Raw genomic sequence first — 15,330 nt, 5'->3', positions numbered from 1 at the left:
TTCTCGGCCTGGGGAGGGCGGACCCCGCCATGTAAACGAAATATTTGCATAACCCCGCCTTCCCTCTCCCCAGAGAGGCGTGGCGGAGGATGCAAATGAGTTTCGCCTCGGGCGGGGCCCTCCCACTTCCCCTTCCCCGAGGTGTCCGTGGGGGCCGCTCGCTTCCTCGCCCCGCCCCGCGCGGCTGGCGCCTGCGCACGCGCGTTTCCTGCGCCCGGGCGAGGTCACGTGCTCGGCGGGCGAGGCGGGGGCGGGGCGTCGCGGGCGGTGGGGGCGGGGCATGGCGCGCTGCGCGGCGCTGGGCGGCTGGCACAAACGGCGGCGCCGGGGCCGGAGGAAAAAGCTCGGTGAGGAAAGGGCGCCGAGAACGCTGGGAACCGTGTGGGGGCGGGCGGGGGCGCGGGGGCGCGAGGGGCAGGGCCGGCCGGGAGGGAGGAAGCGCGCCCGGCGCCCCGAGTACTGGCTGCTGGGGGGGGGCGCGGGGGGAGGGGGCCCGGGGTCCCGGCGGTGCCTAGGCCCCGCGGCCCGGCTCGGCCGCGCCCCGAGGCGGCCCCAGGGCCCCGCGCCGAAGCGCGCCGGTTGGGGGCCGCGTTGCTGCGCCCCGGCCCGGAGTGCGTGAAGCCCCTCGGCCCGCCGCCTTTCCCGCTGCGGCCGCGGACCCTTCTCCCACGACACCCTTCCGTCTGTCCGTTTGTCCGTCCAGGACCTCTCTTCCGCCCGGGTGTGGGTCGGCCCCCAGCCGACTTCCTCCCGCTGGGCTCGGGTCGCCCCCCGTCGCCCCGTTCGCGCTCGGGGCGTAGCGACTCCCCGCGCTGCTTTTCCGTCTTCTGCCCCTTTGCTCCCCCGTTCTCTTTGTCTCCGGGCGCCCCAGTTTCCTGTCTGCGGACCCCACACTTTCCACCCCTCCCCTCCCCCCACTCCGGGCCCGGTGTCTCTCCGGAATCCCCAGCACCGAGATTCCGCCGTTTGTGTCCGGCTTGCTGCGGCCCCCTCCCCCCCCCCCCCGCACCCGTCCATCTGTGGGTCCGAGGATGCACCCCTCGTCCAGCTTCCCCGCCAAGTCCTCTGTTTGGGGGTCTTGGACGCGGCCTCCTGCCGCCCTTCGCCCTGCGTCAGTGATTTTTCTCCCTGAATTCCTCGGGTCATTTCCCCCCAACTTGACCTCAGGTTTGGGGGAGTCTAGCCAAGCCTGTCTTCCTCCTGCCCCTACACCCCGTCCCCGGCCGTTGCCTCGAGTTCATCTCACATCCCTTTTTTTACTCTCTCCCTCCAGCCACCCTTTCGGGTCCCTTACCAAGCCCGTAGGGACCACAGAGGATTTGGGGATCGGCGAGCACCCCCCAGGGCACGAGAGGGACCTCAGCCGCCTGCCCTGCCTCACCCTGCCCTGCCCCACGCCAGGCCCAGCCGCCCCGGCCTTCGGCTGCATCAAGTGGAGGAGGCAGAGGCGGAGGAGGGTGGCACCATGGGCCCGGGCCGTGCCCTCCATGCCCGGGGGATGAAGACACCGCTGCCATGGACAGCCCATGCCAGCCGCAGCCCCTGAGTCAGGCTCAGCCTCAGTTGCCTGGTTCTGCAACCGAACCCTTGGACACTGGTCGGGCCAGGATGGGGGTGGAGAGTTACTTGCCCTGTCCCCTCTACCACCATCCCGGAGCCCCTAATGAGGCACTGGGGAGTGGGGGGCCCCGCGCCGTGGCCACTTCTGCCACTGCCAGCCCCCTGCGCGAAGGATTCTGCGGACACGATGGCGGCGAGCTGTGGGCACTGCAGAGCGAAGGTGCTGCGGCTCTGGTCACCAAGGGGTGCCAGCGACTGGCCGCTCAGGGCGCCCGGCCTGAGGCCCCAAAACGGAAATGGGCAGAGGATGGGGGGGATGCCCCAGCCCCCAGCAAGCGGCCCTGGGGCAGGCAGGAGAACCCTGAGGCAGAGGGCGAGGCGGAGGGGGAGAGTGGCCGTGGCTGCAGCAGCAGGGGCAGTGGTGAAGCCAGCGCTGGGCAGAAGGAGGAGGAGTCGGCGGCACCCTGGGCTGCCGAGCGCCTGGCCCTGGACTACATTGTCCCCTGCATGCGGTACTACGGCATCTGCGTCAAGGACAGCTTCCTGGGGGCGACCCTGGGCGGCCGCGTGCTGGCCGAGGTGGAGGCGCTGCAGCGGGGCGGGCGCCTGCGCGACGGGCAGCTGGTGAGCCAGCGGGCCATCCCACCGCGCAGCATCCGCGGCGACCAGATCGCCTGGGTGGAAGGCCACGAACCCGGCTGCAGGAGCATCGGGGCCCTCATGGCCCACGTGGACGCCGTGATCCGCCACTGCGCCGGGCGGCTGGGCGCCTACGTCATCAATGGGCGCACCAAGGTGAGGCTTAGGGGCGCTCCGGGAGTGGGGGAGGGGCCTCCCGGGGCCGGCTTGGGCACCTGGTTCGTGGTGCGCGTGCCTTGTGGGGCCAGCGGAGGGTTTGGGGGGCCGTGTTGGGGCGCAGTTGTGTGCTTGGGGGACTCGGTCGTCCTTTCTCTCCGTGGCCCTTGGCTGCTGGTGCACCAGTATGTGGGAGCTCCGCCGGTCGCCATAATGTGTCGGGACCTTGCCAGGATTTGCCCAGAGATTCAGCCTCTGCTAATGGGGTAGGAGGTAGGGTGGGATTCGAGATCTCTCCCTGGGCTCCAGAGCAAGAATTGAGCTGCGGGGTCATTGGCAGCTCTCTACCCCTCTTTTTTTTGGGGGGGGGAGGGGTTCAACACTCTGAAATGCTGAGGGTTAACTCCTGGCTCTGCACTCAGGAATCGCTCCCGGTGGTGCTCAGAGGACTGTATGGAATGCCTGGGATTGAACCAGGGTCGGCCACATGCAAGGCAAGCGCCCCACTTGCTGCTACCGCTCTGGCTCTGAGCCCTCTTTTTTTGTTGGTCCCCTCTTTTTTCCTGTCGCTGCCCACTGGCGTATTGGGTCCATCCCAGTCCCGATCTCTTTCCCAGGCAGGAGAACTAGGAAGCAGAGGGGGCAGGGGGACAGTGGTGTTGCCAGTGCCAGGCTGAGGAAGGTGGCGCCTGGCACTGGACTGGGCTTGTGCCCTGTGTGTGCCATACTGTGGTGTCTGCGTCAGGACGGCTCCCAGGTGCCAGGGTGGAGTGCGTCTCCCCTCTGCCCTAGCCCTTCATCCTGGCGCTCTGGTTTGACCTTTGACCCTCAGCCTTTGAGTCTCTTCTTGGTCCCTTTTTCTGGCTGCAGAGGTGGAGCTTGGGGAACTGGGTCTTGCTGATCTGCTGGCGCCAGAGACCTACTCTTAGGGGGAAAACTGAGTGGGGGCCAGGGACATAGATCAGCGGGTGGGGCATTGACCTTGTGTGTGCGGAGTCCGGGGTTTGAGCACCAGCACCTCTCACTGGCTTCCACAACAGCTAACAAACACAAAGAAGGGCTCCTGGGTCAGAGTGCGGTTGTCAGGGTTACCAGCCCCACATATTGGCCCTGTGCTATGATCTCTTCCTAGAGGGACCCCCCTGAAGGCCGGCAGTAGGGAGCCCCAAATGCTCCCCTGTGTGCTTGATGCCATGCCCTCAGCCCAGTCACTGCTTCTCTGCTAGTTCCTACTGACTGGGGAGGCCATAAGGGCCAGTGGTAGAGTGGACTGCTCTGCACGTCTGTGTCCTAGGTCCCAGAAGAGGAACATCAGCTCAGTCCCTGACAGGGAGGGGGGGCGGGTGTGAGTGGATCCCCCTTGGATGTCTTTGGCACTCACCTCAGATGGGGCTGAGTTCAGCTTCTGGCTGGGATTGGGCAGTTGTTGGGATTCACTTAACCCCGGGTGACCCCTGCTAGGTGAGAGCCAGCGGGGCTGGGACAAGGGGAGGAGCCGGCAGGCGCTGGCCACATGGGGCTGGGTTCACCGGTCCCTCCGCTCACGGCCCTATAGGTGGGGTGCACTTCCCCTGCCTCCTGGAAGCCTTGGGCTGCCGACCCCCCCTCACCCCCCAAGGCCTGGCCCTGGTTTCCCCTTTAAGAGCTGCCTGGAGGTGGGGCCTGCAGCTTCTGGCTTAGTTCCCAGCTCTGACTTGGGAGCAAGTGTGAGTGTTGGGAGGTGGGGGGTGAGGGATGAAGGGATGATGATGCGGGGGTTCTGGCCCTGTGTCGCCCGCAGCCTTTAACTCTTCAGTCTCCTGGCTCCAATCCCAGACACCCTTTGCCTGTCGCTGCTGCTATCCTTGAGCACTAGGCTCCCCCCGTGGAGGCAGGTCGTGGATGCCCTCCAACCCAGGTGTGAGCACGGGTGGAAGAATGGGGCTTGCAGGGCCAGCCTCCTTACAGGGGGTTCTCTACCTGAAGCTCAGAGGGGCTCTGAGGAGCCAAGCCTGAAGGTCTGCAGTAATGCACCCAGAACAAGTCAGGAACTGCTGGCACTGGGAGACTTGGTGCCTCTAGTGGGGTGGCCATGGTGCTGGAGGCTCCCGGCCTACAAAGAGAATTCAGCGGGTGCAGAAGCAATGGTGGAGGTGGCTGGTTGGGGGCTGGAACAGAGTGTAGCCGCTTGGCGCCTTGGAGACTGGGACTTGGAATTGGAATTTTCTCAGGCGGCAGTGAGGGGTGGGTGAGGGCTAGACCATTGGAGCTGGAATAGGGGGCTCCCGCACTGGACTTTGTTCCCTGGGTCTTGGGTCCTCTTGGGGCATGCCTCTCCGCTGGATGAGGGAAAATACACCTCTAGTGTTCCAGCTGCTTTGGCTAGTGCAGCGTGTAGGTCGAGCCGGTTAGTTTCAGAGCCGGGATCAGCACAGGGAGGTGGGGTGCATTAGCTGTCCGGCTGTCGTGCCCATGGGGAGCCACAGTCTAGTGAAGTCATGCGGTCAGCACTCAGTGGGTATTTGGGCCGCACCTGGTGGTGCTTCTGGATCACTCCTGATGGGGACCGTATGCAGTGTCAGGGATTTGAAACACTCCACCCGCTGTGCTCTCTGTCACTTGTTAAACATTGTTTTAGCCTGTACTCTGTGCTGTTTGTGCTGTGGCAGGTGGCTTGTCAGGTGCCTCCACAGGCCAGCTGCCTCGCCTTGTTCACCCCCAGGGAGGACTTGGCACCTCTTTAGGGCAGTCCCCCCGCCTCTCAGGTGTGAGGTTGTCTGGAAGCATCTAAGCCCTCTGGGCTGGTGGGAATGCAGCTGCTGCCCCCGGGATAGTTAGAAGCTTAGTTGGACCTGGGCGCGCTGTGGGGTCAGGACCTTCAGAGCAGTGTTCCAGGGTGCAGCGCCTGTTGCTGTGGTCAGAGGTGCCGGAGAGCCCTGTGTTCTGGGGGACCCCGAGGCTCGGATGCTGTAAGTAGTGCAGTGCCTTTTCCCTGGGTGAGATTAGTGCCAGGCTCTAAGAGTTACTTAGTGGAAATCCTTTTGTTTATTTGGTGTTTGGGCCACACCACGCGGTGTTCAGGGGTAACTCCTGGCTCTGCACCCAGGAATCACTCCTGGCCGTGCTTGGGAAGCCCTGATGCTGGGGACTGAACCCTGTGTCACTGTGTGCGAGGTGAGCAAACTGCCTGCTGTACCATCCCTCTAGCCCCGAGTGGGATTCTTTTAATTTAAAGTTGTTTTCAGGTTTTTATTTGAGTGCTCAGGGCTTACTCCTGGCACAGGCTCTGGGACCACTACTAGTGAGGTTTAGGGGATCATGTGTTGCCACTGATGGAACCCAGGGTGGCTGTGCACAAGGCTAGCACGTTGTATTTCTCTGGCCCCTAAAATTACTTAAAATATTTATTAACCATTTTTGGTTTGTTTTTGGGCCATAGCAGCAGTGCTCAGGGGCAGCTCCTGGCATGGTGCTGGGGCTTGATCCCAGGTCACCTGCGTGTGGAGCCAGTGCTCCACCTGCTGGGCTCACTCTGGCCCTGACAGGGGAGTTTGGTGACCAGGGTCCACAGTTTCCATCATTGCTGTGCTTCAGAATTCTTTCTGGCATCTTCAGAAATTCCTGACCTGTGGCCAGAGGGATAGGATAGGGCCTAGGGTATCTTCCTTACATACAGCTGACCCTGATGTGATCTCCAGGACCGCACTGTCCTCTCCAGGGTCTCTGGGTGCAGCCCTGGAGCCTCCAGCACTACTGGGGTGCCCCAGTAGTCTCTGGCATCCTGGCAGCACCGTTGCATCGAACCGCTGGCCTGGACCCTCTAGGAATGGTTTCTGGATCCTCTGAGCACTGGTTGGATGCCTCACACAGCTTCCCCCCTCCCCCCCAATAGTATCGGCTAGGGCCAGAGAGGGACTCCCTGGGCTATTATTTTGGTTTTGGGGCCGCACCTTGTGCTCAGGGTTATTCCTGTCTCTGCACTCAGGGATGACTCCTGGTTGGGCTCAGGGAACACCATATGGGGTCCCGGGGATTGAACCCAGGTCACCCATGTCCTAGGCAAGTGCCCTACGTGCTATACCCTTTCTGGCCCCAAATACCAATTCTTTGCAGCATCCCGGAGGAGGGCCTGGTATTGGCCATCAGGGCTCCTGCGGCGGTCTCCTTGCAGGAGACTGTTTCGGATTGGTCATAATCTGCTGAAATGTCAGGAGGACTGGGGTACTTTGAACCTCACGTGGGCATATGGAGTGGGTTTGGTGACTCAACTGAAGTGTCTGGGGTGGAGTCTGGCTGGGTGCAGAGCACCCCTGCGGGTGCAAAACCTTCTACCCTCTCACAGGCTATGGTGGCATGTTACCCTGGCAACGGACTGGGCTATGTGAGGCACGTGGACAATCCGCACGGTGACGGCCGCTGCATCACCTGCATCTACTATCTGAACCAGAACTGGGACGTCAAGGTAGGGTGTAGGGGGGCAGGTGCGTCCACTCCATTTCCTACTTTCCGTTCAGCTTCCGGCATGTTCTTTCTCTTATCAGCCGTGGGGGTGAGGAGTGGGGGACTGCTTCTGGGAAATGGCACCTCTGCTCCAGCAGCCCCTCCCCTCCTACATAGGGGGGACAGTGCTATCCAGCTGACCCCAGGCTAATGAGCCTGTCCGTTTCCTGTCTCTGGTAGCTTCCTGCCCATTGCCGTGGGGATGTGGACTCAGGGGGTGTCCTTCATTGTAAGAGCCTGAGTGGTGGGGAGGGTGTGGTCTGTGCTGTCTGCGCCCCTGGGGAGGGGCTCTGGGTGGGCCCCCAGCTGCTCCCAACTCAACCACTGGCCCACACACAGGTGCATGGCGGCCTCCTGCAGATCTTCCCCGAGGGTCGGCCAGTTGTGGCCAACATTGAGCCACTCTTTGACCGGCTGCTTGTCTTCTGGTCCGACCGGCGGAACCCCCACGAGGTGAAACCAGCCTATGCCACCAGGTAAGCCCTTGCCTCCTCAGCGTGTACCTCAGTGCTCAGGGGTGAGCACTGCAAGCGAAGCCAGAGGGGGCCAGAACGCAGCTTGGAAGGGTGGGCTCTGGGGTTGCTGAGGGGGGCATGGCTGGAGCAGGGAGGTGACCTCTGCCCTCACACCCTCAGGTATGCCATCACCGTCTGGTATTTTGATGCCAAGGAGCGCGCAGCAGCCAAAGACAAGTACCAGCTAGGTACCAACCTCCCAAGCTCTGCCAGCCAGCCCCTTCCTCAGGCCCTTCCTAGTCCTTTTGTGCAGCCCTCTTCACCCCGTCTCCCCCCCTCCCCCCGTCCTTGCAGGAGCCCCCCGATGTCTTCTCCCATCTTCCTGGGATCTGGGATTTTCAAGCCTTTTGTTCGTGCCTTGGTGACCCATTGTCCCACTTTCTCCCTTCCAGCGTCAGGACAGAAGGGCGTGCAAGTGCCCGTCTCCCAGCCCACCACGCCCACCTAGCACCTTCCTGGGCCACATGGACAGAAGCTTGCCCAGGCTTCCAGAGCCAGCCTCAGGCGCTGCGCCTTTCCTGCCACTGCTGCTGCTTCCGACCCTGCCTCTGTCCTGCCTGGTGTGGAGGGCAAGGAGGGATCTCTGCTGGCCCAGGCTGGGCTCGTGAATGGGGCAGTGCCCACTCTTCCTTGAGCTGGGGTCTGGCCCGCCCCATCGTGCCCCTGGCAGGCGTGGGCAGCTGGAAGGCAACATGGCCTCTTCCCGCCAGGATGCAGAATCTGGAACTGGGCTGAGTCATGGTCTCTTGGCTGGCAAAGGTTTGTGGGGGGCGGGGCAGGGATCTCTGATTCCCCCACCCCCCCCAACTCCTCCAGTTGGAATGTGAAGTGACTCCCTGGCCCTTTCGGCCACAGCGCCTATCGGACTGGGCTGCAGGATTCTTGGGCAGGATGAAGGTGCCGGGAGGAGCATGGTGTCCATCCCGTCAGCCACGAAATAAAAGTTTACCTCAGCTGCACTCCGCCAGATCCCTTTTGGGCAAGGAGACACTGCGTCGCCTCAGCTGCAATTTGGGGCCTTTATTGATTGGAGGAGGGCAAAGGGGTCTGAGCTGGTGGGCCTAACCTCAGCGGGCTACCAGGTGGAGCTGGAAGGCTGGGGGCACATTGCCCAGGCCGGTGCACTGCGGGGTGAGGTCAATGTTGGCCGGGCTCCCAACGGGGCGCAGGCTGAACCTCTGCAGGATGGCCGTGAAGAAGAGAAAGATCTCGGACCGGGCCAGGCCCGCACCCAGGCACATCCGCTTGCCTGGGGACACAGAAGGACAAGCTAAGAATCTCAGGCACCCATGGCCTGGGCAGCTGGCTCCCCACCTTGCTGCTTACAGACCTGGGGCAAAGGGCATGAAGGCATCTTTGCCCTGGAACTCGCCCTTATCGTCCAGGAAGTTGCCAGGGTTGAAGTGCTCAGGGTCCTTGAACTGGCTGGGGTCCCAGTGAGCAGACACCAGTAGAGGAATCACGTAGGTGCCCTGAAGGGGTGCAAGAGAAATCAGGGGTTTTCATGTGTTTGGGGCCATACCCAGCATTGCTCAGAGGGTTACTCCTGGCTTTGTGCTTGGGAGTCTTGGAATAGTGTTCAGGAGAGTGTGTGGTGGCAGGGGTCAAACCGGGCTTGCAGCACAGAAAGCAAGTGCTTATATGGGCCAGAGATAGGTGCAAGCAGATTTGTTCTGCACACAGCCAACCTGGGTTGATCACTTATATCCCATATGGTCCCTTAGTACTGCTCCAAGGGATCCCAGAGTGCAGAGTCAGGAGTAATCCCTGAGCGTCACCAGGTGTGACCTCGCAGCAAGCATGTGTTTTGGGCCACCAGATCTCCAATACTGCCTTCTATCTACAGAAGTCTTAGTGCTTGTGCCTTGTGAGGCCACCAGGTAGTACTTGGGGATCCCGTTTGTTCCAGCCCTTTGAAGTAACCTCTTCCTATACATCCTCCCCTGCTAGTTTAGGAGCCAATAAGGAGGGGGCAGGGCTGTTGCCCCAGTCCTCATAAGTCCTGTGCACATGTCCCCAATCTCAGCCCCACTGCCTGGAATCCTCAGACTTAGTGGGCACCTTGGGCAGGAAGTGGCCTCGCAGGTGGGTGTCCCGGATGACGGCACGGGGCAGTCCCAGGGGCAGCACGCTGATGAAACGCTGGATCTCATGCAGCACAGCGTTGGTGTAGGGCAGGTGCTGGCGGTCATCTAGGCTTGGGGTGCGGCTGCGACCCACTACGGAGTCTAACTCAGCTTGCACCTTGGCTGTGGAGGGTGTGAGCAGCGCTGAGTATGTTACACAGCCATCCTCAAACCCTAGGTTCCCCCATCCCCAGCTCTTCAGACAGACCTGCCACCTCCGGGTACTTGAGCAGAATGAGGAGCCCATAACGCAGGGTAGTGCTCGTGGTCTCGGTGCCCCCAAAGAAAAGATTGTGCGTGGTCATCACCAGGGACTCCTCATGGAAATAGGTGTCCAAGTGGTCCTGTTCCTGTGGGCGGTGGAGGGGGGCGGTGCTGTGTGAACTGGGTGTCTAGTGGGTGGTAGGGAGAGTTCAGGGTAGGGTAGGCGGGCTGCACCTTATCCATTTGGTCGAGAAAGCAGTCGATGAAATCCCGGGGCTCTCCAGGCTCCCGTGTCTCCCGGTGCCGCTGGATTTGCTCGGAGATGAAGACCCGCAGCTCAGCGAAGTTTCGGAAGATTTGGTGGTGGGGGCCCGGGAGCCAGTCCAGCAGGGAAGGAAAAATGTTGTACATCTGGGGGAACAGGGTCTCAGTGGGACCTTGAGCGGGACTACAGATTGCCCTCCAGGTCTAGAAGCAGGGTGTGGGGGTGTATATTCTAGACCTCTTGCATTCGAACTTAGTGGTCCCATGCTAATAATGCTCATCTATGCATGCTCTGTTGTGACCGCCCAGGGGAGGGCCGGTCGACCGACCACTCACCTCTCCCCATCTAGTGCTCATGATGTGGAAGTTATCAAGGAAGAGATCCAGAAGCCTCAGGAACTCCGGGTTCTCATAGCCATAGCGGTTCCCGAACACCACGGAACAGATAACGTTTGCTACGGCGCTATCGAGCAGTCTCCGGGGGTCCAATGGGGCTCCTGGTAGTGGGGACAGCGCGCGGACATAACGCTCTGGCACGACCCTCGGCTAGTTGTTGCTTAGCCTTAACTGGCTTCTTTCCAACCCACCCCGTACTCTTCCAGTACCCCTTTCCAGCAATCCCCTGGACACGCCCGCACCAGGCCCTTTTGCCTTCCCAGCACTGTCACACCATTGGTGGCTTGGAATTCCTCAAGCAGACATGCCGCTTCCTCCAGGACGCGCTCCTCGATGGTCCGCGTACCCAAGCCGAACTCCTTGAGCGCTCCGATTGCAAAATTGCGCAGCCTCTGCCAGCGCTGCCCGTTAGAAAACACGATGCCTGGGGAGAGGGAGCAGCAGGGGAATCAAGGCTGTGAGTTAGCCACGCCCTACCCCGAAAGCTTCCAGGCGCGGGGCCCGGCCGCCTCACCACCCTCGGTTTAATTTCTTTTCCAGGCCGCTCGTGTTTTTCCAGCACAGCTCACACCGGGGCCCATCGCTGCATGCAGGTCCCGCTCCAGGACCAGAGCGTGCGCCTTTTCGCTTCCGTGTTGCGCGTTCCTATTGGCTGCCCGAGGGGTGGGCCTTCCGTCTTATTCCCGCCCACCTCCTCCTTGTGGATCCTCGTTGGCTCGGGCTGCTCCGCTAGGCCCCACCCCCGTGCCCGGCCCTGCCCCTTGCCTCCCCAGCTGAGAGCGGGCATTTCCAGCGAGTTCAGCGTCTCGCGTGCCTCACCGTTTCCGCGCGTGAAGCGTTCGAAGATTGCCACTGTCCCGCGGCCGGAGAAGGTGTCCGCCTGCAGTACTAGCGCGTCCCGCAGAGCTGCGTAGCCGCACAGCACCACTGCGGGGCGCGGGCCCAGCCACACCGTGAACACCGGGCCCCAGCGGCCGGAGAGCTACCGGGAGCGGGGGCTCAGCGAGTGCCTGGATGGCAGCTACCGCCCCGCTTAGAGACTTTCCGAACCCCCAGCGCATGGTACCCTTCCTCCAGCCTCAGGAGTCCCTATCCGCAGCATTCTCTTAGCATCTAGAAGACTGGGGGTCTGGACCCTTAGTATTCCCATCACCCACCTTGAACCAGACAGCCCCGCTGAGCCCCCTATCTCCCCGGCAATAAAGAAATTCCCGCCCCTGACTCCTCCCACCCACCCAGGACTTGAGACTGGGGCGTCGCCACTGCTCCACATGAACCGGGAGCTGAGGACCCCACTTTCCCTTCATCCCTCCAGATGTGATTGCCCAGCACAGCTGCCATCTGGTTTCCCAGCCGCTTGCCCAGCCCACCTCCCCCCAAGTTTCATTCCTTCGGGGACCTCACGTTTCCAAAACTCAGGGGCTCCCAACCCTCGGCCTGGTCCCATTTCCGAGAACTAGGAGACATGTTCCCCAGTGCCACCCTCACGAATCCCCAATTTTGTCCACCTCCCCGCTCCCCTAACCAGGGCTACCTCCATGAGCGCACGGTCCAGGCGCCCCGACTTCAGCTGCACGAGGTTCCCCAGCAGCGGGAGCGGCGTGGGCCCTGGGGGTAGAACCCCTTGCTTGCCCCGCGCCCCCCAACCGCGCCTGGCTAACGCCAGCAGCAGTAACAGCAACAGCAAAGCTGCGATGCCTGTGACCATCGTGTCCTCCTCGGCTCGCGACTGCGGTGCCGCTTCCTCTCTATTTCATTGCCTTGGGGTCTTGGGAGGAGCGGGGGGGCGGAGACGAGCCGTGGGAGGGGTGGACGCCCCGTCTGCGGCTCCTAACCCCAGCCCGAGGTCTCCGCTACGCCCCTGCCCTAGCTCGTCAGTGCGAAGCTTCCCCTGGCCTTTGGGGGCGCCTGCCCCAACCTGCCCAGTTTGGCAACCAGCGTCAATATCAGGTGCACCTTTCTGTGCCCCTTGCCCTGTTGGGACCGTTTATTTTGCTTGTCGGGGGTGTACTTCCGAAGCTTCTACTCCCTGTAACTTCCAGTTCCTAAACAGATGCTCCTCCGCCCCCAGCCTCCCCGCGCCTGGGACTTACGACCCTCTCCCTAGGATTCTTCAGTGTTTCCCCCACGAGTGAGCGCCCTCTTCTCCGCATCCTTATGCTCTGCCCTGAACTCCTGCCCGCCCCCCCCCCCCCGCCCCCTCTCAATTTCTTTTTCACTCTCTGCCTCCCAGCCGCCAAGCCTCACCTCCTCCAAATTCTGCACCCAGGGCTGGAGTGATAGTACAGCAGGTAGGGCGCTTGCCTTGCGCACGGTCAACCTGGGTTTAATTACCAACATCCCACATGGTGTCCTGAGCACCACCAGGAGTGATCCCTGAGCACAGAGCCCATCCAAAGCCCTGAGCACATGTGCGTGTGGCTCAAAAACCCCAAACAAAATAAACTCTTAAAATCAATTTTTTTTCTTTGCTTTTTGGGTCACACCCAGCGATGCACAGGGGTTATTCCTGGGTCTGCACTTAGGAATTACTCCTGGCGATGCTCGGTGGGGGATTCAAACCTGGGTCGGCTGGGTCGGCTGCGTGCAAGGCAAATGCCCTATCCGCTGTGCTATCACTTCAGCCCCCAAATCAATGTTTGTGAAGGAATGCAATACCTTTCATCCTCCCCCCCCCCCCCATGGGGACAGTATACCCAGTGATGCTCAAGGCTTATTCCTGCCTCTGTGTCAGGGGTCACTCCTGCAGGAGCTTGGGGTTCTCTATGAGGTGCTGGGGTTCCAGCTGAGCTTGGGCCAGCTAAGAGCCTTACCCACAGTCCTAATGCTCCAGCCTTCATCCTAACTTTTGTGTTTCTGTATAGAACTCAGACTCCACTTCTGTCTTTCGCTGAATCTTTGTCACCGTCTATTCCTGTCTTGGCATCTCATCTTTTTGGGGGTGGGTGGGTGGGGTGGGGCTGAGTACCTGGTGGCACTCACGGGAACATGAAGATCTGGAGTACATCTTCAAGGCACATGTTCCAGCCCTGGGCCTTAACTCCAGAACTTCCCAGCTCTCTGCTTCCCTTATTCTTCAAGCCCCTACCAGTGGCACTCTCTCTCTGGCCCACCATGGTCTCTTCTGTCTTTGTTTCAGACTCTCGCCTTCCTTCTAGCTGCTGTCTTTCTCCCTCCCCCCACTCCACACACCACTTATTTCTTCTCTGTCTGTTCTTTTGATTCTCAGGAGTTCTCTCTGCAGGACACAATGTATCTCTCAGACTTTGCCCTTCTCCCCACCTTCCCACCTTTCTTCCTCTTTCCTCCCTCCCTCCCTCCCTCCCTTCCTCCCTCCCCTTCCTCCTTCCTTCCTTCCTTTTTTTCTTTCTTTCTTTCTTTTTTTTTTTTTGCTTTTTTGGGTCACACCCGGCGATGCACAGAGGTTGCTCCTGACTCTGCACTCAGGAATTCCTCCTGGCGGTGCTCAGGGGACCATATGGGATGCTGGGAATCAAACCCAGGTTGACCGTGTGCAAGACAAATGGCCTACCCGCTGTGCTATCACTCCAGCCCCTCTTTCTTTCTTTCTTTCTTTCTTTCTTTCTTTCTTTCTTTCTTTCTTTCTTTCTTCTCTCTCTCTCTCTCTCTCTCTCTCTCTCTCTCTCTCTCTCTCTCTCTCTCTTTCCTTCTTTCTTTCTGCTCTGGACCTCACCTGGATGTGCTCAGGGCTTACTACTGGCTTTGCCGTCAGGATCACTTCTAGCCATGCTCTGGGGACCCCATGGGGTACCAGGAATCAAACCCAATAGGCCACATGCAAAGGAAGCTCTCTCCCCGCTGGACACTCTCATCAGCCCCTCCATCCTTCTCTTTATCTGTGCATTCTCTCCATCTTTTTTCCTTGGGTCCTTTTGGGATCTCTTTCTCACCATCCCCCTCTGCGTCCCTGATGGAGGCCTGGGGCAGACTTCATGATTGACCAGTGGTGGGAACTGCGTGGGGATTAAGGAGCGTCAGGTGGGGACCGCCTATAAGCCTCACCTCAGCAGGCCCCATGCCCAGCTGAGCGTGTCCTAGCTTCTGGAGGGCCTGGGGCAGACGAGCCTTGTTCTGTCTGGCCAGCCAGCTCCACCCTTGGCTGTGGGCATCCTGTTGTCTTGACTCTGGCTTAATGAAGTTGGACCTGCCTGGTCATTGGGAAAAGATGGTGTCAGCAGTAACACCAAACCATCAAGTGCGTGACCAGGTTGAAAATCCGCACTTGGGGCTAGACTCACCCCAGAGGAGGAAAGTATCATCCCTGAGAGGGAAGAGAGTTGGGGGAGTCTATCTCTTTGGCCTCTCCTGCCCTTCCTTTCTGTCTTTCTCTATTTGTGCCCCCACCCACTTTTTGTTTGGTTTGGTTTGGTTTGGGGGGTCACACCAGGCTCTGCTCAGGGATCACACCTGGCAGTGTTCAGGGGACCATACTTAGTTCCAGGGATCAACTCAGGGTCAGCTGCATACAAGACAAGTGCCTTACCCATATACTATTTCTCTGTCACCCCCCCTTTTTGTTTTTTGGGTCACACTGGCGATGCTCAGGGGTTACTCCTGGCTCTGCACTCAGGGGTCACTCCAGCCAGTGCTTGGGGAACCCTATGGGATGCCAGGGATCAAACCTTGAATCAGCTGTGTGCAAAGCAAACACCCTCCCCTGTACTATTGCTCCAATACCCCCTGTTTTTTGGGGGGAGGGTCTCTCCAGGGGTGCTTCTTGACTTCTGCTTGGTAGACATGAGGTGCTGGGGACTGAAACCGGGGCTCTGACGGACAAAGCATGTGCTCCAGCCCTTTCTGGGATACTCCCTAGTTTCTCCCCTCTATCTTCTTTCCCCTTGCCTCTCTCTTCCAGTCTGCCTCTCTTTACCTCAGTCCTTGTGTCTCTCTGCTTTCCTCCATGTCTCTGACAGTGAGATGGATTGAAGCAGTGTTAGAACCCGCCTGGGTCCCACAGCAGACCTCTGCTC

General features: G+C 60.4%; 2 protein-coding genes across 2 annotated transcripts; one reads left to right on the top strand and one right to left on the bottom strand.

Moving 5' to 3' along the window:
* The first annotated feature begins 240 nt into the window (after nt 1–240).
* EGLN2 (egl-9 family hypoxia inducible factor 2) lies at nt 241–8,308 on the top strand. The gene is made up of 6 exons (XM_056136965.1): nt 241–347; nt 1,274–2,355; nt 6,677–6,796; nt 7,174–7,310; nt 7,470–7,537; nt 7,742–8,308. Exons 2-6 carry the CDS (start codon nt 1,516–1,518, stop codon nt 7,795–7,797), a joined length of 1,221 nt encoding a protein of 406 aa, XP_055992940.1. The 5' UTR covers nt 241–347; nt 1,274–1,515; the 3' UTR covers nt 7,798–8,308.
* A 108-nt stretch (nt 8,309–8,416) lies between these two features.
* Nucleotides 8,417–10,863, bottom strand: LOC130043385 (cytochrome P450 2F5-like; the record flags this gene model as incomplete). The annotated part of the gene is made up of 8 exons (XM_056135640.1): nt 8,417–8,598; nt 8,680–8,821; nt 9,411–9,598; nt 9,684–9,825; nt 9,914–10,090; nt 10,280–10,440; nt 10,614–10,763; nt 10,857–10,863. Coding segments are annotated over 8 exons (1,149 nt in total), but the record flags the coding sequence as incomplete, so codon positions are not given.
* Nucleotides 10,864–15,330: the final 4,467 nt, after the last annotated feature.

The sequence above is a fragment of the Sorex fumeus genome, unplaced genomic scaffold (assembly GCF_029834395.1).
Source record: "Sorex fumeus unplaced genomic scaffold, SorFum_2.1 ptg000122l, whole genome shotgun sequence".
Lineage (NCBI taxonomy): Eukaryota > Metazoa > Chordata > Mammalia > Eulipotyphla > Soricidae > Sorex > Sorex fumeus.
This window is presented reverse-complemented; position numbering and strand designations above follow the sequence as displayed.

Coding starts and splice junctions, on each gene's coding strand:
- EGLN2 (XM_056136965.1), top strand. CDS start 1,516: ATGGACAGCCCATGCCAGCCGCAGCCCCTGAGTCAGGCTCAGCCTCAG. Junction 2,356..6,676: donor TCATCAATGGGCGCACCAAG/GTGAGGCTTAGG, acceptor ACCCTCTCACAG/GCTATGGTGGCATGTTACCC. Junction 7,538..7,741: donor CAAAGACAAGTACCAGCTAG/GTACCAACCTCC, acceptor TCTCCCTTCCAG/CGTCAGGACAGAAGGGCGTG.